Here is a 24,738-nt window from a genome sequence, read left to right on the forward strand (position 1 = left end):
AATTGACTTCCTACCATACCAGCTTTGTTGATTCTGTTGTCTATTTACATATTTAATTTACCATCTTCACTAAAAATCTTGCATAAGTAGTTGAAATGTTTTGTTTGTTCCACAGGTTCTGAGTTCGCAACGCAGTTGACATTTTCAACGATTCTGCCTATTTTCATTGTCTTTTTATTGCTGACCTTCATGCATCTATTACAACAGATCCTTACAGCCTCTATTTGGCCTGAATTCAGCTTGTTCTTCACCAAACCTTTCTTCCACAATTCTTCTGAACTGTTTCTCAAGTACACTTTCATAAATCTCATCAAGAACACTCAGTAGGGAATTATCTCTGTAATTCTCAAATTCAGTTTTATTTCCCTTTTTATATATGGGTACTATGAGAGCTCTACTCCAATCATCGGAATTCATCCCTCTGTTCAGGCCTTCTTAACTATGCAGTACACCTGCAACTTTTATACCACCATTCTTCAGCATTTCTGGTCGAATATCATCTACTTCTGCTGCCTTTCCACATTTCAAGCCTTTGATGGTTTTTTCTATTTCAAGTATCGATATGTATTCCTGAGTGATTTTTACCACTGTGCTATCACTGCTTGTTTCATTCAGCAATTTTTCGAAACAATTACTCCATACTTCAAGGATATCTTTTTTTTCCGTTTTCAACTCACCTTTATCATCTCTAACTCCTTTTACAGCACTCTTTCCTCCATTTCTAAGCTTCTTCAACAACTTCCAGAATATTTTGCCGCCTTCTTGATATTTATTTTCTATGTTTATGCCAAAGTCCTCCCATGACTTTTGTTTAACTAGTTTTACAGAGTATTTAGCTTTCTTACATTTGTCTCTGTATTTTCTAAGAGCACAAGCTGACTTATTTGCCAGGAACTTTTGACATGCTTTCCTATTTTCCTTCACTGCCTCTTTAACTTCCTGTGTCCACCATGGACTTCCGATTTTTCTATCCTTGCAGACAACCTCACCACATGCCTCTCCGGATGAATCAATCACGGTTTTCTTCAAGGCTTGCCACTGAATCTTCAAGGTTTGGTTCCTGTTCTTAAAAACTTTCATTTCTTCTTCAATAATCTTTGTGTATTTTAGTCTACAGTTCATATCTGAGAGCTGCTCAACTTTTATTCGCTTTAAAACTTTCTTACATGTTATTCTTTTCAATATGAAATTCAATTTTATCCTGCTCAAGACTAAATAGTGATCACTTCCAATTTCAAATCCTCTGTACACTCTGGTGTCCTGCACCAGGGAGAAAACATCACTATCAACAATAACATAGTCAATGAGACTTTTCTTATTCCTTGCCTCTTCTCTCCATGTGAATTTGTGCATATTTTTATGTTTGAGCATGGTGTTAGTAATATCCAGTTCATGTCCTGGGCAGAAATCCAACCGATATTTGTCATTATTATTAGCTTTGCTCTTTTCTCCAAATTTTCACAAAATATTTTTGAATGTCTAACAATCATTTCCTGCTCTGCTATTTAGATCCCCAACAAGGACCAACTTTTCCTTTTTCATTGTGTCAGTTGCTTTCTTTAAAACCTCAAAAAATTCCTCCACTTCTACCTTAGTAGAACCTTCTGCGGGACCATAGGCACAAATAAGTCTCACTGTCCAGTTCCCCATTCTCATATTTGCCCACAACACTCAACTTGAGACTGCCTGCCATTCAAGAAGATTTGCCTCGTATTTTGTGTTGAATACTATGGCAACTCCTTTTCCTTGATTGTCATTGCCTGAATATAACATTTTGTATTTATTGCTCAGAAAGATCTCACCAGTTTTGTCTTTTTTTGTTTCAGTCACCCCTATTATGTCAATCTGGTACTTATCTAATTCCTTAGCTAGCTCCATTTCTTTGCCATTCAGGCTTCTTATGTTGATAGTACCGATCTTTAACTCTGGTGATGCTGAGTTGGGATGTGTTTTGAGATTTGTTCCAGTAGCTGACGTTTCGCTGTTCACCATGGTTTCCTGGTGAAAACAACTGGGGCCTTGTTTAACCGGGTGATGCACCAGCCGGCATGAAATTTTGTCATGTTGTACCATCGGTTTGTATTCTGGTTTAAGCCAATAAGAATACAATTTGGTCGGCTAAATCCCAAATTGCCAGCCCATCTTCTTTCGTTCAGCATCCAGGTAGATACCCAACAGGGTACACCATGAGAAGGTGAGGATTGGACATTAGGTCAGAAGCCCTGGACGGTTCTCCACATTCCTTTAAAGACTATGTGGAGGTCTCCTCTCAGTTATACAGCTTTGACCCTTAAGCATCCCCATTGGAGAATACTGGATTGGATTATAAATTATTGGCTGGATAAGAGGATGGTTGACTGACAGACATCAAAAAGTGGTATAAGGGGTATGTGAGTCTGCAAGGTAATCACAATGTAACACAAGGATCTGTTCTTGGTCCATTGTTATTCAATCTGTACATTCATCACATTGGGAAGAATTTGACATGCGACATATAGCTATTTGCTGATGATGCAAAGATAGGTAGAGTAATCAGGAGTGTGGCTGGTATGCAGTACTTTCAGAATGGTCTAAATAGGCTGTAATTGTGGGCATGTGAAAATGGCTGTGAATTCAGTGTTCATAAAAGTAAAGTCATGCACTTTGGTGTGATTAGATATCCAATGTTGTATTGTGGGATTATGCTAGATGAAAATGATCAGGCTAAAGATCTTGGAGTTTTAGTACAGAGGAAGTTGAAGTTCAAGGGTCATACAGCAATGACTTCAAATACAACTCAGAGAATAATAGCAATGCTGAAACAAACTTTAACATACAAAGATAAGGAAGTCTTTTGTCTTTTTACAGGGCTTTGATAAGACCTCACTTGTACTATTGTGAGGAGGTTAGGTCGCTTGATTTCTGTGATGATACTACTACAGCAGAGAGAGTATAAAGGAGAGTTAAAAATGATATAGGGATTGTGGAATATAGATTATGAAGACAAGTTCTACATGAAATTACCTCATATCTGACCTCTCGGTTCCAGAGATTCAGTTGTTTGGAATGATGAGATAAATTAGGATATAGATGTTCAGATAACAGGCATCCCAGTGATGCCCATTATTTATTACTCAAAACAAACAGAATTTCACGTGAAAAGATATACACAATTTACCTTTTTATTTCCTTCTTAAACTGCGGATAACAGAAGCAGGGCTTGGAGGCTTGTCCTGTTTTTTCTAAAAAAGAAGTTTGCCAATAAGTTTATTTTTTAAAAATAAATAAAAAAAATGAAGAAAACATTAAATCTACATAATAACTATTTTTGCAAACCTATCCCAATATCAATTTCAAATCTAGGAAAATGTAAGTTTAGGAATAACACAAACTAACAGTAGATCAATATTGAATGTGGATTAGAGATGGGAACACAGAAGAAACATATTGTCATCCTTTATTTAGAGAATGCCTCAGCACAGTTGTAAGAATGAAGAAACCTTTATCCATCAGTTAGAAAGATTTTAGTTGAATCCCATTTAAGATGTGAGGAATCATTATAAGGGATTTTTTAAGAGAAGGTGAATTCGTAAGTCTCACATAGGAGTGGTAGGGATTTTTAAAGAAATGCAGGTTAGCCCTTGTGTGCAGTCTGTCCTCATAAAAAACAACAGCTGTCGTCCTAAAACCCCTGCAATATAAATTACAGGGCTTGTAATAATAAGGTCAAGGTAAACCACTGAAGATTGATATTCATAACCAAAACATTCCTGAGCACAATAAATAATTCTGATAAAATACTTATGTGGGTGAAAACTATTATATTCATAATTTAATCCATTTAGGTTCTTACTTAAAAATATACAAAGTTATTTTCTTGGCATTTTTTCTAATTATCTGTAGTGTCACCTCGTCTATGTCTGTAGCATGCATGACATCACATGCTCTTTCATTTCATTTAAAACTTATTTTAAACGAATTTTAAATGAATTTATGTTTTATAAGCAACAGGGAATGAAAGAAAAGCTAGTTTCATTTGGGTAAAATGCATATTGGCCAGCTGATGCTTGAGTTTTGAATAATTGGAAGAAAGTGAAAGGATGCTAGTTCAGTTGAATATCAGCCACAATAAAGAAACAGGGCAGAAACAGATTGTTCTGTGAAAGAGTGAAGTTGAATAAGAGAACAACTCAGCTGTATTATTTGTAATGCCCTATTCAAGGCAAGGGATCAAAGGAAGGGGTTTTGATGCTTGCTTTGATCTAGATTAACTGTCGACTGTCAACATTTTCTGCTGTCAGTCTCTCTAAAGGAGTTGATCAAATATTATGATAGTTCAACACAATTAATATTTCAAAACCAGATACTATCAGTTGTTTTCTTCTATGCTATCTGTCATTTGTCAGGTCACTGTTTTTTTTGACTCCCACTCATGGAGGGTTGTAAGCCTATAGTCTTTTTATGTGTTGTTTTTATTAATGTTTTTATATATTTTTGCTATATTTTTACATAATCCAGAAACCCTGCTTTAAAGACACGCCCCCCCTCGAAAAGGAACTTTTACAAGTCACTTCTGATCTCCAATAAGAAGTGTGGTTGTCTTACACACCAGGCAATGAAATTCATTTATTCTAAAGACAATCACAAACATCCATACCCACAGCAGGATTCGAATCGGCAGCCTGTTGACTGGAGAGCAGATATGTTAACCGCTCAGCTCACCAGGCCAGCACATCATCCGATCCTATATTTTCAATCTTCTAAAACACTCCTAAATATATACAGTAAAATGATAATGAAAGAATATGAAGAAATTGAAATGGAAATAAAAATAAATGGCACTAGAATTACCAATATTAGATTTGCTGATGATTTGGTGTTCAAAGTGAAATCAAAAACAGAGTTACAAAATACTAATAAAAAGAGTCAGAATTTTGGCTTAGTATTAAATATAGCTAAAAGCAAGGATATGGCAATAAGCAAAAATACAGCAACAAAACGCACATTTAAAATATTAATGCAATTCATTCAAAATTTAAATTCTTATAATTATTTAGGAGTAATGATTACAGAAGATGGAACAACAGTTATGGATATAAAATAGCTAAGGCAAAAGAAGCATTTTGGAATAATAAATAACTGATGACCCCTGGAATAAATAAACATTTTTTTCCCCATTTTACACAAGTTATGGACCCTACAACCATGTTATTAATAACATGGTTGTCGAGTCCATAATTTGTGTAAAATGAATGCTGATAACACTAAAGGAACAAATAAGCAAACTAAAATAAGAATAATAAAATCCTATGTATGATCCGCATTGAATTATGGATGTGAGACATGGACATGTACAAAATCCATCATCAGGAAATTGCAGGCCTTTGAGATTGGTGCTATAGGCAAGCACTGAAGATTTTTCTTGGAAGTAGAAATAAACTAATGAAGATGTATTGAAGTTAATGAGAACCAAAAGATCACTCATGGAAGAACTTATAAAGAGAATGTGAAAGATGGCTGAACACATATGAAGAGGATCAACAGGGCAAATGTCTCTGGAAATCCCAGAGGGAAAATTAGAGGAAAGAACATTGATCTCCTGGTAGATGAAAAACTTCTTCAGGTGATGATGTAAAGAAATGAATGAGTAACAAGAGCTATTATGATCAAAAGGATGGCAGAAGAAGAAGAAGAAGAAGAAGAAAGCACTGAAATCCACATATCTTTCATTGTCATCATCTTTCAGTGAAGGAAAAAGTGATAGATGGACAAAGACTATCACATGGTACCCATGTGCAGGAAGATGAATGCCTGGATAATGTTGACATTGGGAACCCTTCAACAGAAAAAGATGGAGGCAAATGGGGGAGGCGTATAACCATATAAATGATTAGAAAAAGGACCAGAAAAAGAAGAGAAACACATGTATAGAAAAACAGAATTCATTAAAAACTAAACTCCAATATATTTTCCCCAGTGTTACATGGACATCATTAGGGAGAAAGACAAGATCTGTTAACTATATTCAAAACATGAATCATAAGATATGAGTCACATAGTATGTGGTTACTAGCTCATGTTTTGGCCAGAGCTGAGTTATCAGGAGAATGTGCCATTAGACTTCAAATTAACAAAATAAATAGCTTCTGTTTTTCATACTTAAATACTACCTTATTTAATATTAGAAAAAATAAAATAAAATAAATAAAAAATAACTATGAACAGTTTATGTGATTAGTCATCAGAACTTTGAGACTGGCATACAGTAAGAGTGGTTAAAGATTTGTACAATGTCATTAAGTTTCACTAGTTTCAAGGACCAGACTATTAAATTTAAATTTGCTAGAATGAAAAATTTTGGTTTGTTCCAAAAGCACGATCTAGTGTAAGGCATGGCAAACAAGCTTAGACTTTACCATTTCTAGACATTTAATATAGTCCTGATGTTCTTAGGTTCTAATTTTAGCAGAATGGCAAGTCAGTCCAAAATAAAGTTGACATGAAAAGAGGACATGATATTGGGAAGAGAGAGGTGGTAATTTGTCCTTGGTAGATTGTAAAAAAGAAGACAGCTTCTCTGCTAATTTGAAGGTAGTGTATGGATTGTACTTGCAAGGATGCAAGGAGTCCAGAAATTGTAGCAATTCTGTTTCTGAGTGGGACCAAACTGCAAAGGTATCAACCATGAATCGAAGCATTTTCAGAAGTGGCATGCTGGTGAATGGGGAAAACTACATCAAATTTTCCTTGAAATCTCACTGGCCACATTAACTCTTTTAAGAAAAACAGCACTGAATTCAGTGATAAAATTAAAGATCTGTCTGCTGGATAATGAAATAAGTTTCCTTTTCTCTTCACTAACAAACCACTTCTGGAAATCCTTCAGTTTTTACAAGCTGATTTCCCTGAGGACATTGCTAACCTCTTTACATTCACCATCAATGCAAGCTATTTTATGTGCAGAATAAGCTGTGCAAGCAGACTGAAGAAATAGCTATGGGCAGTTTCATCTTACCAGCTTTAGTGATTACTGTATGGAACATCTAGAAAAAGAAACTCTTCAGTATTATTTCCTCTCAACCTCATATTTGGTTCTGAATTGTGGATAAAATCTTTGCGGTTTGGTCCACTCAGACAGAATTACTGAAATTTCTGGATAAAATAAATTCCTTGTACTCTTGCATCAAATTCACTATTGAACATGAATTGAAAAAACAGTCTTCCTTTCCTGGATACTTAAATAATCCATATTTCTAATTTCTACAGACAGGAGTGAAGTTTTTGTTTATAGAAAACCTTCTGATTCCCTTCTGGGGGGGAGAATTAAGCAACAACAACAACAACAAAAAAAAAAAAAAAAAAAAATTGGTTACTAATGGTTATAATGAAACTGCCATCCAAAAAATTATTGATGGTTATCATCTATTGACCAGGCTACAATCCAATGTGAAAAGAATTTCAATATCTTACATCAAAGGAACGTCAGAAAACAAATAGCACAGATTCTTTGCAAATTCAATCTACACACTACCATCAAACCAGCATGGAAGCTATCTTCTTTTCTACAATCAATCTAGGACAAATTTCCCACCTCTCTCCCTGCCAGGTATCTATCAAGTGTCCTTCCATATTCTACCATGTCCTTCCATGGTAGAATGCCCAGTCTGTCCAAAATAACAAACTGATTTTGGACAGACTGGGCATTCTACCATGATCAGAATTTAAAAACATCAGGACTACATTAAATTTTCAGAACTGAAGAATTTTGGCCTTGCCTGCCATGCCATTGGCACTAAAACCAAATCAAGATTTTTTCATTCTAGAAAATTTGCACTCGATCATCTGTTCCTTGAAACTTTACAACATCCAAAACTTAACTACCAATCATTATATGCCAACTGACTTCTAGTACAGCACCGTGTAATTATATTTTCACTTATCCCATCCTTCTATTATCAGAATGGCAAACTGCCTTCCAACTCTGGTCAGATAAATGGGAGATTACTGTATTAGTGAAGCTGTCTGGATGCAGAGATATAAGGTAAAGAATTAATTGTTTTGGTAGACAGCAATGACTTGAAAGGTAAAAACTACTGCATGAGAGTAGATAGTATTGTTTACTGAGTACGGATATGCAAAGTCAGGGCCAATAAAGCTGAAATGCACAAGAGCATGCATGCATGCAAGTAACTATGAAGTAAATGAGTGTGAAAATGGTCAAAAAATGTGGAATCTAATCTTGAGTAGCAAATTTAATGGAGTAGTCAAGATCAAGATGTCAAGGGTATTTGTGGGCCCAAAAAAAAGCAGGAGAAATTTTTGGCAATAAGTGCAATCTTACCAATAGTTATGTTGGTAAGATTGCACCCACGTCTCACTAATACCATGGGTATTAGTGAGACATAGTTGACAGCAAAAGAGTCAGGTACAGTATTCGATGCTGCTGATGACAACAGCATATGAATTGCAGTCAGAAACAGTAGATCATCAGGAAGAAACACAGTGATATGAAAGGCAGTTCATTTGAGGCAATCTAGTGTGGGATAGAGGCAAATAGGACAAAACATAGCTGGTTGCATCTTGGGTAATTATCGTGTGGGACTTTCAGCTAGGGAACACCACTTTTGAGATTGCAGGATCAGATCAGAAGATCTATTCATAACAAAGTAGCTACAATGCCTGCAAACAGGAAAGAGTGACCATGTGATCTTGACTTGGGAGGTGCTAAACATCTAGAATTTTCAGTTAAGAAAGGATATATGTGATCTACATCCTTCCTTTTATCCACGGGATTATAGAAGCAACCAATTACATATTTCGTCCTGTTGGCCGAAATATGTAATTGGTTGCTTAAATGACCTACCCTCTGGATCCCTGTTCCCCTTTCAATCCCTCTGCTATCATTTAGCACTTCCCACCCTGCCCCAATCCTATGACTATATCATCATGAATCAACAGAATGCAAGGCAAAATTAAATTATGAGACCAATTAGCCAAACAAGGCAAAGGAAATCACAAAGGATTCATTTTCTGTATGACAAGAGAAGAATGACAATTGGCATTGTTTCTGACTAACCTATGTAAGTCTGTGCTCTGATAAAATCCAAAGGTAATGGAAGGAGTTGCATGAAGGAGACTCCAATACAGAGGGAATGAATTGCAGATCCATCAAAATCCTAGAGTAATGGTAAAGGTATGTGATAAGTTGGATGATGACAAAATTTAGGAATGGGTGTATAAAGAATATAACAATTTATGGGTTGAGTTAATTGAAGTGAATGGCTACACAATGATAGTGCTTTATTTTGCAGAGATGTCTGACAGGATACTGCATGGAATTCTGTTAAACAAACTGATGTCTGTTTTTGTACTTCTTGCAACATGGCCTGCACATTGCCATTTGGATCTTTTAATAGTGTTAAAATAATGTCTCTCACCCTAGTCTGAGCTCTAATCCAAGTATTGTACTTTGTATCAAGAATGATAATACTGAGTAATGATCTTTCCATTACCCTCTGGGTAATCTTCAAACTGTTGGTCAATTTTTTGTCAAAGTCCACATTTCACTTCTATGTGTTACAACTGGACATATACAACTGTCAAAATATTTTTCTTTTAAGGGAGGTTGGGATTTGGGATGTTTCTTTTAAATGTGGTGATAGGCTGATAGTATAGACAAAGCTAACAGTTGCCAGTTTCCTGATGAAAAGATTACAAGCTTTGTACTACACTGACAGAACTGTACTGCAGGATATTGTTGAGGCTATTATTTGAAAGTACTGTTAGATAGAGAGTTCAAGTTCAGAAGATGCACTGCACATGAGTCAGATGCTCGTAGGATTATTTAGTTTTGAAGAACATACTAAATGCAGAGATAAGAAGTTAACATTATCAAATTCTAGATACATACCCTCAGCGAGTGTACAGGATAATTATGATAGTACTACATGAAAAAGTTACACCATTATTAACTCCTGATCAACAATTTTCCTCCAAATTAATCTGTTATCTTCAAGATTGCAATATTATCAGATCTTATATTTCTATCTTTTAAGGTTCTTTTTACTGTATTAATCTTGGTTTACTTCTGGGTCTTTTCCTTGCCAACCTGGCAAAGAATACTTGTTTTGCTAATCTTTTCTCTCCCATTCTGTTTAAATGACCATACCACTGAGATTAGCTCTACTAACACATTCCTGAATGTTTAAAATGGCAAGTTCTTTCCTAATATCCTCATTTTAAATGTGATACTGCCATTGATGCCCCATCTGTTCACTCCACTAATCTTTCTCAGAACTCTCATATCAGAAGTCTCCAGTCTTTGATCAAGTGTTTTATTTTTAACCCAGTTCTCAGATAAATAAGTTACCTCAAATCATCTTCCTGTACCTCCTTCAAGTCTAACTGCTGACTTATAGCTTAAATAGAGACTATGTATTGCTCGATATAATGTCCCATTTACACCATATAACTGTAGCATTCTGAAGAGCTTTGTCATATGCCATTCTCTGATATATTCCCAAGTTTTCTCAACTACTTGTCTTAAAGTGAAAATCTGATCCTGACAACCACTATTGGCCTGAATTCAGCTTGTTCTTCACCAAGATTCTCTTCCACAATTTTTCTTACATGTTTCTCAAGTATACTTATATAAATCTTATCAGAAACACTCAGTAGGGAAATACCTCTGTAATTCTCGCATTCAGTTTTATTTCCCTTTTTATACATGGGTACTATGAGAGCTCTACTCCAATCATCTGGAATTCAATGCTCTGACCAGGCCTTCTGAATTATGCAATGCATCTACTATAAAACTTTTACACCTCCATATTTGAGAATTTCATCTACTCCAGCTGACTTTTGATATTTCAGGTTTTTGATGACTTTTTTTCTTCTTCTTCAAGTATGGATATGTATTCCTGGCTGCATTCCCGTTGGGAGTTTTGTACTATCATGCTTGCACTACTTGTTACATTTAGCAAAGTAATACTCCCAACGGGAATGCAGTCAGGAATACATATCCATATTTATTCCATATGGATATGAATACATATCCATATGGAGTTTTCTACTATCATGCTTGCACTACTTGTTACATTTAGCAAAGTAATACTCCATACAATCAAGAATATCATTATCCTCAGTTTTCATATTCCCTTTATTATCTCTAATTCCTTTTATAGTATTCTTTCCTCTATTTCTAAGCTTTTTCAATAGCCTCCAGAATATTTCACCACTTTCCTGATATTTATCTTCACTGTTCTTACCAATGTTTTCCCATGATTTTTGTTTAGTTAATTTTACACAATGCTTTGCTTTCTTAATTTTTCTTTATTCCCTAAGTGCACAAGCTGACTTACTTGCTAGGAACTTACTATATGCTTTCTTCTTTTCCTCAACTGCCTCTTTAACTTCTTTGAGTCTAGAGTTCGCCTCTGAAAGCTTCTCAACTTTGATTCATTTTAAAACTTTCTTACACACTCTTCTTTTCAATATGAAATTCAATTTTATCCTGCTTAAAATTTCCATTTCATATTCTCTGTATAATCTTGTCCTGAACCAGGGAAAACATTGCTATCAACTATAATGTAGTCAATGAGACTTTGCTTATTTCTTGCATCTTCTCTCTGTGTGAATTTATGCACATTTTTATGATGGAGGATGGTATTAGTAAGAACTAATCCATATCCTGAACAGAAATCCAGTAGGCATTTACCATTATTATTAGCTTTGCACTTTTCTCCAATTTTTTTCTCAAAGCATTTCTATGTCTGGTAATCATTTCCTACTCTGCTGTTTAGATCTCCAACAAGGACCAACTTTTCCTTTTTCATTTCCAGCTGTCTTTTTTAATGCATAAAAAAATTCCTCCATTTCTTCCTTGGAAGAACCTTCTGTGAGACCATAAGCACAAATAAGTCTTATCGTTGAGTTCTCCATTTTGATATTTGCCCACATCATCTACTTGACATCACCTGCCATTCAAGAAGATTATTATTATTATTATTACTGCAAGACCTCATGGAGTCAAAGACTGATCTGAGAGGTCCTTTTATCACACACACACACACATCTCATCATACCGAGCCTTAAACACACTCAAACTCCTTGCAGATACCACAATTTAAGGCAAGGCATTCCAATCATTCACAACTCTGCACGAAAAAAACCTGCCGCTCACTCCCCTACTCACACCCTCTTTATACAGTTTCCAGGGATGACCTCTGGTTCTCCCCTGATCTCCCACTATTCTCTGTAGAACTTCTCTGGTTCTACAGAGAATAGCACTGATCTTATAACAACCCCTTACCAACTTGTAGGTCTCTATCATATCTCCCTTCTTCCTCCTCTCCACCAGACTCTGCAAATTACATCTTCTCAATCTTTCCTCATACTCAACATTCCAGAGGTCAGAAACTACCTTAGTCAGTTGCCTTTGGACCCTTTCCAGCATCTCTTCATCCTTCTGAGAACTCGGTGACCAAATCTGGGCACAATAGTCCATGTGTGGTTATCCTCATATTTAGTGTTGAATACTATGGTTACTCCTTCTTTTCCTTGATTGTTATTGTCAGAATATAGCATTTTGTATTTGTAGCTTAGAAAGATCTCACCTGGTTTTTTTTTTTTTTTTTTTTTTTATTTTGTTTCAGTCACAATTATTATGTTGATCTGGTATTTATCCAATTTTTCTGCTAGTTCCATTTCTTTTCCATTGTTGCTTCTTATGTTGATAGTACCAATCTTGAACTCTGTTGATGTTGAGTTGGGACATGTCTGGGATTTGTTCCAGTAGCTGACTTTTCACTGTTTGCCCTGGTTTCCTGATGAAAACAATGGGCCCCCCCTTGTAAACCGGGTGACGTTCCTGTTGGCATGAAATTCTGACATGTTGTACCATCATTTTACATTGTGGTTTAAGCCAATAAGAATACAATTTGGTCGGCTAAATCCCAAATTGCCAGCCCATCCTTGTTCATTCAGCATTCCACCTAAACTTATCAGGGAAATCAAGGCACCTAACCAGGGATATCAAGCCACAGAATTGATTAATGCAGACAAAACAGACAGTTTCCCCCATCACCACAGGTGTCCTACAGGGAGATACTATGGCCCCCATATCTATTCATTATAGTGATTGACTATATTTTAAAATTGATTCAAGTTAAATCTGGAATCCTCATCAAAGACCCATATATACAGATGCACCTTGAAGACCTGAGCTTTGCAGATGGTATAGTCCTCATTGACTCCAACATTACAGATGCCCAAAACCACTTCAACAGCCTTAGGAGAACCGCAGAAATATTTGGACTAAAAATAAACTCTCAAAAAACAAAGATACTAAAAATCTGATAGATGGTCACATCTATATAAATAAAAATGATCACCTTGATGAAGTAGAGGACTTTGTATACTTAGGATCACACATTTCAGATTCTTTAACAGAGATTAAGACAAGAAAACAGAAAGCACTCCAGTTCCTCAGAAGTCTTAATAAAGTATGGAAGTTGAGCCTCATCTAAAAGGAGACGAAGATTCATCTTTACAAGTGCATCAGCCCGTCTATTTTTCTGTATGGCTCCCAGACCTGGAACATATCAACAAAAGCAGCAACCAATATTTCTACTTGTCCTGGAGAAATATCCTGGAGTACTCCTCGCAAGACCACATTCCCAACTCTACTATATTAGATGAAACCCAGCAAGATCCTCTAGTCAGCACTGTTCAAAGAAACCAAATAACATGGCTTGGGCACCAACTTAGACACCCATCTTATGCACCTTTTGATGCTCTGGTGTCCTCTATGGCTCTACAGATGGTAAAAGAAAAAGAGGCAGACCCCAAACTCAATATTGGAAATACATCAGCAATATTCTCCCCATTTCTGCCAACTCTCTGCATCAGAGATCCATCAATTAGCATATGACAGAGAAGCCTGGTTTTTCTTCATGTCATAAGAACCTCCAAGTCCTATCTTAGTGTACATATCTACTTTTGTTTTGATTGGTTTCCTTATTTATAATTGTAAAATTATAAATAAACGATGATATGATGATTCTTTGAAGAATGGACATCTACTTTCAATTTCCCCACAACCATGGAGTTCCTTATTTTTCTATTCTTGAAGACGACTTCATTTTGCATTTATCTGATTGAATCAATCAACAAAGTTTTCTTTCTTTCTGAGATTTTTTTCTTCATTTCAACCTTTCATTTTTTTGCGCCTGCACCACTAATAGTTGATCTCTTCAGTTCATTGCTGAGAGTTTTTCAACTTTCATTATTTTCAGATCTTTAGCATATGCGCTTCTTCTGAGTAGGATATTCAGTGTTATCTTACTATACTCCAGGTGACTATCACTTTTCAAATTCCTTGTACATCTTGTATTATGGATCAATCTACACTTCTCTTGACAGTAATGTGAATTTATGCATATTGTTCTGTTGAAGCGCAGTATTAGTAATGGTTAGCCTATGATATCTCTAGAAGAAGTTATTAATTATTAGATTTGCTCTTTTCTTCAAATTTTCTCAAGCCATATAGAAATGATCTGAGAAAATTTCTATATGTCTGAGATTCAGTTCCTACTTCGATGCTTAGACTTCTCTGTTTTTACATTATCTTTCTGCTTGGTGGATGGAGAATGATACAAGGCAGAATATTATTATTATTATGATTCAAGACATCCATGGAGTTACAAGACTCATTGTGAGAGGCCACCCTAGAAAACACAAAGTCTATCATACCACTTCTTGAACCTACTGACAGTTTGTGTTTTCACCACTATCAGGTTCACGTTCCATGGTTCAACCACCCTACATGTAAATAAACCACTCCTTATCCTCTTGTTCACGACTTCATTTAACAACTTTCAGAGATGGCCCTTTTTCCTTGCTCCTTCCTCCTGTTCCAGCATACAAAAGAATTCCCCAGTGTCAACCCTGTATACCTCCCAACAGTTTAAAAGTCTCAATCATATCACCTCTCCACCGAACTTTGTAGTCTTTATTCCCTCAACCTATTATCATAGCTAACATTGTACAGTCCTGACTTCATTTTTGTTGTCTACCTTTGCACCCTTTCCACGGTTAATTTATCCCCTTCAAATCCCGGTGACCAAATTTGAGCACAACAGTCTAGGTGTGGTCTGATCAGGGGCTTTATACAATGGAATGACAACCCTTTTATCTCTGCAGGTCAGCATTTTTCTCAGTATTGCAGCAATCCTCTAGGTTACCTTCACCACCTTTGCAATATGTTCCCTGAATTTCAGATTCTATCAATCATCACTCACAGATTCCCTGCCCCACTTACTCCAATACAGTATGCTGCCTCCCATCAATGTATCCCAAACTTCAAGACTCTAAATTTAGTTGAATCAAACTGACACCCCAATTCATTTGAGCATCTATCCAGTATATTCAAATCCTCTTGCAGGGATTTCACATCTGCACCATTACTAATAACCCTTCCCAGCTTCACATCATTGGAAAACAACTGAATATCCACCAGACAATCCATTGACAATGTCATTAATATAAAGTTTATACAATACAGGTCCCAGTACTGAGCCCTGTTGGACTCCACTTGTAACCTTCTGCTTCATGGGAAGTTTTTCCACTTGGTTATACCATAAATTAAAGATACCAAGAAATTATATACTTGGTTTAATCCTTTATCCAAGTATAAGCAAACAAAGTTTGCACCTGAAGTATTTTCAGGACTGGTGCAACTCATATATAGAAGCTAATGACTTCACATCACTTACCTTAGTATCCCATAATTCAAAGCACATATCCTTGTGGACATGTATAATGCTATGCATTGTGGAAAAGTCACTAACCAGACCAGTTTAGACCTGTATCCAGACAGACCTAGAAGTGATACTAAGGTTGAAGTAATGCAGAAGTCATATCTCCATATACGAGTAGCTAAAAGGTGTCAAACCTTATTATTAAAATACTCTGGATTAGAGACAGTTTTTGGAAGTTTTTCCACTTGGTTATACTATAAATTAAAGATGCCAAGAAATTATATACTTGGTTTAATCCTTTGGTCGGAAAGACCTGGGTTCAATTCGCGTCCATGACATGAGGAACCTTTGTCTGGTCTCTTTTGACCAGAGATGAGTTAGCTGGTCTCATATGGAGGTAGAGGGTTTCTCCCAGAAACTCAGGTTTTTTGTCCCTCAGAACAGGCAAACTGGACAGTAGAACACACACACACACACTTTACAGACAGGAATACTTGGATTCACAGGGGTAACCGCCTTATTCTCATATTATGGTTAGGAAATCCAAGAATACTTGGAAGGCCATGGGTGCTTAAGTGCCTGCTAGAGCCATTGACAGAAAATAGAAATCCTTTATCCAAGTGTAATAAGGTGTGACCTTTTGGTTACTCGTATATGAAAATATGACTTCTGCATTACTTCAACCTTAGTATCACCTCTGGATCTGGTTCTCACTGATAAAGGTCGAAACTGGTCTCGGTAGTGATCCTTCCCATAATACATAGCATTATACATGTCCTCAAAGATATATATATATATATATATATGCTTTGCATTATGGGATACTAAGGCAAGTGATGTGAAGTCATTAGCTTCTATATATGAGTTGTCCCAATCCTGAAAATACTTCAGGTGCAAACTTTGTTTGCTTACACTTGGATAAAGGATTAAACCAAGTACAGTTACACACAAAGTGACATAAGTAATGCATTCTGTAAACCTTTATATTACTCGAATTTGTAAATTACATACATACAATAAAATGTTCAATGGCTACTCATACTGCTATCTTACATTAATTTTTTGCCATTAATCAGATATTTTCCATTTTAAATATTTTTCATTTTTGGGGTGATTAAAAAAAATTTCAATTATAAAACAATATATCAATTGTATTTGAATAATATACATACTGTAAATATGAAAAATACATAATATAAAAGAATATATAAACGAATTGAAATATTCACTTTTCAAATAAAAAAATGTCTTGTGACGGCTAAGTTGGCTGTTCGCAGGAAGGTTTACGATGTTGAAGGCTGAGGGTAGTCGGGGTCATCTGAGTTGTCATCTTGACTTTGTTGTGAATTGCATCTCACAAACATGCCTAGAGTAGATTGTGTGGTCACATGCTTCTTGTCCTCATAGACAGCCTTGTAGCTAGACATATCGGAACAGATACAGCGGCTAACATTTTCGAACTGCTCAGTGTTTGGATTCATCGATTCTAATTTTGCTAATGCCATGGCTATCGAGATAAAAACCTTGGCTAGTCCCTTCGTCATAAATTTCCAATTGGTGACAGCAATCATGTTGTACTTTCTTGGGAAGTGGCTGAAGTTCATGGATGTTCTATTCAGCAAAGGTTACATGTTGAACTACAAAGCTGGAAAATATGACCAACTGAGGAATATACTGCATTCTGGCCCATGGCATCCATTGCTAACAAGGATAACAGCAGCACATGGGAAGCATTTAAAAAATACTTAAACAATGCCATGCTGGAATGTATCAATGGAGTTCACAGAATAATTAGGGTAGGAGTGAAATGGATGTGCAATCTTATTAAGCTAGATTCTTAGGAAAAAGATGATCTAGAATACAGTGTGCATAAAGATGATTCAGTTTTGAAAATTATAAGGCTAGGCCAGAAGAGTTATAACTGCTGTACAGAAAGCTGCTTGAATATGAAAAGAAATTGGCTCTACAAGCTAAAGATAATCTAAAAAAATTCTATCGTAGTGCTCAAGTAAAAGAAAGAATAACGCTGCTGAATGCAGATGAATTCAAATTCATAAAGGTAGCAGCAAGATCAATGTTGAAAATAAAAAATAATGTTGAGAAAAAGAAAGAATAATGCTATTCTTTCTTTTTCTCAACATTATTTTTTATTTTCGACATTGATCTTGCTGCTACCTTTATGTTGGATGAAGAAACTCAGGTGTATTAGGAGAAGGTACTAGAGTTATTGCACAAATAAGAATTTGGATAAGAATGTATGATAATCCCACTGCACAAGAGGTGTGTGTGTGTGTGTATCTCAAGACTAATGTGTCCAACTATTGACCTATCAATATCTCTGGAGTGGCAGTGAAGATTTCAGAAAAGTCGGTAAGAGCTCACATACAGAAATGGATTGATAAAGAATCTATACTTTGCAATGCACAGCATGAGTTTACTAAGGGAAGATCATATTTGAGCAAGTTGTTCATATTTTATAATAATGTAACCACCGAGTTAGACAAGAGAAATGAATACACCATGATTGGACTTTGCTACTGACTGACAGATATCAAAAAGTGGCATATGGGAATATGAGCCTGGAAGAATTACGGTGATCAGTAGTGTACCCCAGGAATCAGTCCTCAATCTTTACATTAATAACACAGGAGACATACAGGTGTTTGTACAATGACAGACAGGCTAATCGGTATTTCAAGTGACATGCAGAATGATTTGAATAAGCTAGAATTGTAGACATGTGAAAATGGTTAGCAGTTCAATATTAGTAAATGTAAAATGATAACTAAATATTTAAGGAATTGACAGCGTACACTAGAAATATAAATTAAATCAACCCCCCCCTTCACAAAAAAGATTACTCTAAATCCATCACCATTCCCTACATCCGATGCACCTCGGAAAAAATCAACAAAATCCTAAAAAAACATAACTTGACCTTTTGTTACAGACCATATAGAAAATTGGCATTCCTTATCCACTCCACTAAAGACCAACCACTTCCCCTAGACCCACCTGGTGTATACCAGGTCCCTTGCAGCTGTAAATTGTCCTACTTTGGCCAAACAAGCAGGACAGCAAATATCAGAATCTCAGAACACAAGGACTACATCTGATTTCACCAGTACAGCCACTTTGGGCTTGCAGAACCGTGCTCTGGATACCCGCCACAGAATAAGGTGGAAGAAAGCCACAGTAATACACCGCAGCAAGTTCAAATATGAAAGACTATTCATGGAATCAGCCTCAGCCCTTAGGAACATGCCAAATCTCAACAAATTTGGATGCATGAGACTGCCCCTAATTTGGGAAACATATATCAGAAGAACTTCAGCCCAAAGGCCAAGAACACCTAATATAGCCAGCCAGGGGACACCATCAGGACTTTAGGAAAACAGTAGCTTCCTCACTTCGTTTCTCATTTGCTGTTATGTAGTACTTGTGTGCACGTGCCTTTATCTTAAGTTCCCATGAAGATGGCAACGTGATGTTGCCAAAATATCAGAAAGTATATATTAAAGTTGATTTAATTTATATTTCTAGTGTCCGCTGTCAATTCCTTAAGTATTTAGTTATCATGTTTAACCAGCATATAAGCCTTTCTATAAGAATTAGTAAATGTAAAGTGATGCACTTTGGTGTAATGAGACATCCAAAGGCATATTATATTCATGGAATTATGTTAGAAGAAACAGATCAGGCTATGGATTTTGGAGTTTTAGTAAATAGGAAGTTGAAGTTCAAGGGCCATACAGCAAAGAGTGCAAAAACAATTCAGAAGATAATTACAATGCTGAAACCAACTTTAATATGTAAGAATAAGACAGTCATTTTGCCTCTTTATTAGGCCTTGATATGACCTCATCTCGACTACTATGTGCAGGTCTGGTCTCTGCAGTGATACTGATCCAGTGGAGAAACTGAAGTGTGTTAAATAAGATATCAGGATTGTAGAATACAGATTGAGAATTTGTGACTGCAGATATTAGCAAACACGAGAAAGAGTGGTGATATGACTGGGATTTATAAACTTTATAAATGGCCATGTGGGATATCAGAAGATGGATTTTTTTCTTCTTCTTCATTTTATGGAGTATGCAGAGAGGATGAGAAGGCATCCAATGGAATTTAAGAATGAATGCATTTTAAAAAAAACAGGGATGGGTGAGACTAGAATTTTCTTTTATAGAGTGATGCATGACTGGAATGACTTTGGAGGCTGTGAGTACAAGTAATGTGGATGAATTCAAGAAATAGTATGACAGCTGGTGCAGGCTAACAATAATAAAAGAAGATTAGAATTCTTTTTTCATCATAATTCATACAGGAAGAGGTTTATCTGCTTGGATGAAGTGGTATGGATGCAATGTTTTTTATGCGCACATAGCACATAAAACATTTATAATTAATTAATTCACACAGACAAAATTAACATTGTTTAGAAGTTTCTTGTGAGTGGGATGGATGGATGTCAATTCTAAATAAATCCAGTACAAGTCTTCATGATTATTCTAAACAGTTGCTTAAAAAGATTTTATAAAAATTAGCATTGAAATAGACAAAATTTATGAAAATAGGCAATAACACATCAATTGCATTCTCAATGGAAAACCTAGAATAAATAAACATTTCATTTTTTAGGCACAATTGTTAGTGCAGATTGCAAATTAAATATGAAAATACAATAGGAAAGAAAAGCCAGTATATTGTGAGGAGCCAAATGAATACATTTATATAGAAGAAGAGAGAAATTAGCAAAACCAATTAATACAGTATAACTAAGTGTTCACAGCAATTTTATCTTGAATCTGAGACTGGATTAGAAGAATAAACAAATGAAAATCATATTAAAAATGATGACATCAGACAAAAAAATCATTATTGTTAGCATTCAGGAATTTGTGAGTTGATCTTATTTTGAAGTGTATTTTAGATTACGGGGGAGGGGAGACCGAAATCTATTTGTGGTGGATATCAATAACTTGGAACATTACCTTAGAAAAGAACACTGTTGGCATGGTCGGCCCAGTGGTAAGTGTATCTGTTTTCCAACCAACATGTTGCAGGTTTTACTCCTGACGTGAGCAGGGATGTTTGTGAATGTCTTTAGGTGGGAGATGAATTTTATCTTCCACTGTGAGACTACTGCCCTGCTCATTGGAGGCCTGAAGTGGCTTAAAAGTTCCATGTTTGGTTATTAGATCAGGTAAAAAAAATATATAAAATCAATAAACATAAGGGAAAAAATACCTCAACAGACCCAGAGTATGCATGTACTATAGGTTCACAAATAAATCTTTCGTGGGTGGGAGCCACATAAAAAGACTCAACATATGGTATCAGATAGCAACTAATCATATAAACTTAATTGTGTACAAGTATCATATTATCTTACATACCCATCCATCAGTAAGCATATCAGGACCTGATGATGAGTTTACTGTTTTTTATATATAAAGTTTATATGTGTGAAGACTTAGAACATTAGTGAAATGATTTCTAACAAGCATTATGAATAAACAACAAAAACTACCATTTACCATAATAGTAAACTCTTCAAGATTTGCATATGATGGGTTTATTCCCATACCTTAAGTAAATGTCTACACATGACAAGAATGTTAGAGTGATTAGCAGAGTGTTAGAATGGTTAGGTCTTGAAGATGCTAAAGGTATAAAACTAGTGAAATGTAATGTGAACATTAAGACAAATTATGGCAGCTGGTGTAGGTGATGCATGGCCTTGCTCGATGAATTTTTGACTCCCTAGAGGTTTCCAGTGATGCTGATAATAATAATAACTCAGATGCACTTAATTCCATTGTAAGAGAACATCTCCTGAAGGTTGTTTTCTAGACTATATGCTAAGAGTTAATTGACCTGCACCACATGGAATTATCGAGGGATTTATTCAGCTTTCTCCTCAAAAATGAAAACACCTTAATGCAAATTTATTGTGCATTAAGTAGATTAATAATATTTTCACATTTTAATATTTTCATATTAAAAACGAGGATATTAGGAAAGAACTTGACATTGTCAGCATCCAGGAATGCATTAGCAGAGCTAATCTCAGGTGGTATGGTCACTTAAACAGAATGGGCGAGGAAAAATTAGCAAAACAAGTGCTCTCTGCCAGGTTGGCAGGAAAGCAACCCAGAGGAAGACCAAGATATAGGTGGATTGATACGGTACAAAGTGCCTTAGACGATAGAAATATAAGATCTGATAATGTTGGAGCCTTGACAAGTAACAGACTGATTTGGAGGAAAATTGTAGATAGGAAGTTTATTAATGACATAAATTTTTCATGTAGTACTATCATATCCTGTACACCCCCCTTGAGGGTATATGTCAGGAATTTGATGACCATGATGATAATATTTTCACAGCTTACTTGTGGTTGACATCAGAAAAGAATTTGTTCTAAAAAAAGCTCCAGTATCATCATTAACTAGAAAAAGTCTTATATTAAGTGATTATTTAAAGAATTTAATGTGAAAAATTATTATTTATTTAGCCACTGCGAAACTCATATCCTTTTTAAAATAAATGATTCCCCTCTATTTATTATAATTAAACTTACGAGAACAGGAGAGCATGTAAGGTGAGCTGAAATCTCAGTGAAAAGTTTTCTTCTTTTGCCAGGAAGCTGTTTATTTGGAATTTTAGAACATGTTTTACCCTCAGGTTGGTTGCTTTCAGTAGATTCTCCTAAAACTGTGAAGACTCTGTGTGCTGAAAAATGGGATCAATAAAATAACTATATAAGATTAAAATACCTTTATATAATGACATTTTTGAATGGTTATTAAAGGTCACTTTTTTAAAAAAAATTCAATTGTTTTCTATTCCATGCAATGCTTACTTAGTTTTGTGATAAATTGGATTATTACCAGATTAGTTATAACTTAATAATAGCTGAAAAGTCCTTATAAATGTTCTTTAGATTAAAAATTTTAATCAAATGGCACTAAATCTAAATAGTAAATAAATCTACATTTATATTAACAGAATATATATGAATATATAACAAAATATATTACATATGAATATATAACAGAACATTTCCAGAATAATTGTAGCTACAGTACACTGCTAATTTTGTCATTTGTCTCTTGTTGTGAAGTTATAAATCCTCCTGTATCTTAACCTCACAGAAAGACTAAAATATAGGGATATCTCATTTTGAAAGAAACACAGTATTCTCTGAAGTGCAGAGGTGTTATTTTCTAACAAATATGTAGAACTAGCACTACTTTAGTGTTTTCTATACAACAAAAAAACGAATTAGCATTTCTGCATTTATAAATTTCTACTCAGTTAACATAATTTTTCGGGTATAGATATTCAGTAGGTAAAACTAGAACTCCAAATTTCAACAACTGTGTCCTGACTTACCTTGAAATGTGTAATGTTGCTTCGGCTGAAAATATGCTTCATTACCTTCCATCCTTTTTCACATAATATAATTGTAGTAAATTCAAAATGCTTTTTTTTTATTTTTATTTTATCAGGTTCACTGACATGCTAAACAATCTGTTACTTATAGAACTTATAATGACCCCCCCCCCCCCCAAAACAAAATAATAATAAATAAAGTATCTTAAACAGTGGACTTCATTCCATGCTCATGATATTTGATTTCACAAAATGCACTCACTGGTTTTTTGAGAAATTGTCAGGACATTTGAAGATAATGTATCTTAGCAATACTAGTTTCTTTGAGTTGATTATACTGTTGCTTCTTTCATTTATCATGAGATGAATTATCCTCATAGATTTGACTAAAATCTGAAAACATGAATCACTTACTGAAATGTGTCAAGGATTAGGCATTAGTTCTCATTTAAGCTTCGTTTTATCAGTATTTACCCTGTATTAAAGTATCATAAATTATGAATTACTAAGCCTGATGATGTTATACTGGGTTGAAATCTAATTAAATAAATTTGTTTAAGATCTCATGCCCTATGGTGAGCAATTATTATTATTATTACAAGAGACCTACAGGGAGTCAGGGATGCATCAAGGAAGGCCACACTTACTTACACCACACACCTTCTCTTGAACTCATTCACACTATCTGCACCCACAACCTCCAAAGGAATGCCATTCCAGTTCCACACCACTCTACGACAGAAAAATCTAGTTCTCACCCTTTTTTTTTAACTGCACTGATTCTCAATTTTGATGAATGCCATCTCCCCACCCTCCATAAAATGAAACATTCCATCTACTACACTGCTGAAAACAATTAGGAGATATTTTAGTTTGTTTTTCTGTTGGATAATTATAACTATTGGATACCTCATACATGAATAAATATTTCTTACTTATGGATAGGGTGTAACTAATGAGATATTGTTTAAATAATCTATATTTATTACAAATTGTGTTAAATTTGTAAATTATTTTTATAAACTTTATAATTTACAAGAAACCATAATATCCCCTAATTGTTTTGAGCAATATAGTATTCTGTATGACCCTTTCAACAAAATATAGGTCTCTATCATATCAACCCTCTGAAGTCCAAAAATTTTCAATCTCTCCACATAATATATAATCCACAGTCCTCACAGAATGCTAACAATATCCTCATCAGAACTCTCATATCCATTGTCTCCATTTTTTGAGCGAGTGTTTTATTTCTAACCAAATTCTCAGATCAATAAGTTAAAATTGGTTTGAACATTGTCTTGTATACAGTTGACTTCCTACCAATACTAGCTTTGCTAATTTTGTTGTCTGTTTCCATATTTAATTCACCATCTTCACTAAAAATTGTGCATAAATAGCTGAAACGTTATTTGTTCTATAGGTTCTCCATTTAATGGATAGGGTGTAACTAATGAGATATTGTTTAAATAATCTATATTTATTACAAATTGTGTTAAATTTGTAAATTATTTTTATAAACTTTATAATTTACAAGAAACCATAATATCCCCTAATTGTTTTGAGCAATATAGTATTCTGTATGACCCTTTCAACAAAA

The 24,738-nt window shown here is 35.1% G+C and overlaps 1 protein-coding gene and 1 long non-coding RNA gene across 2 annotated transcripts in view; both read right to left on the reverse strand.

Annotated features, from left to right (window-relative positions):
- LOC150107183 (uncharacterized) overlaps positions 1–22,459 on the reverse strand; it is a 58,110-nt gene extending 35,651 nt beyond the window's left edge. The window contains exons 1-2 of the long non-coding RNA XR_016548177.1: positions 22,324–22,459; positions 3,158–3,221 (exon numbers count right to left, since the gene is read on the reverse strand). This is a non-coding gene — a long non-coding RNA (uncharacterized LOC150107183). The remainder of the gene's footprint in view (positions 1–3,157; positions 3,222–22,323) is intronic.
- A 237-nt stretch (positions 22,460–22,696) lies between these two features.
- Positions 22,697–24,738, reverse strand: part of LOC150107184 (uncharacterized) — a 646,985-nt gene continuing 644,943 nt past the window's right edge. Inside the window, exon 27 of the mRNA XM_090391664.1 lies at positions 22,697–22,716. Within this exon, the coding sequence (XP_090247790.1) occupies positions 22,697–22,716 (20 nt within the window). The remainder of the gene's footprint in view (positions 22,717–24,738) is intronic.

The sequence above is a fragment of the Typopeltis vanoorti genome, chromosome 4, assembly GCF_054136105.1.
Source record: "Typopeltis vanoorti isolate ZY-2024b chromosome 4, IOZ_Tvanoo_1.0, whole genome shotgun sequence".
In the NCBI taxonomy this organism is placed as follows: domain Eukaryota; kingdom Metazoa; phylum Arthropoda; class Arachnida; order Uropygi; family Thelyphonidae; genus Typopeltis; species Typopeltis vanoorti.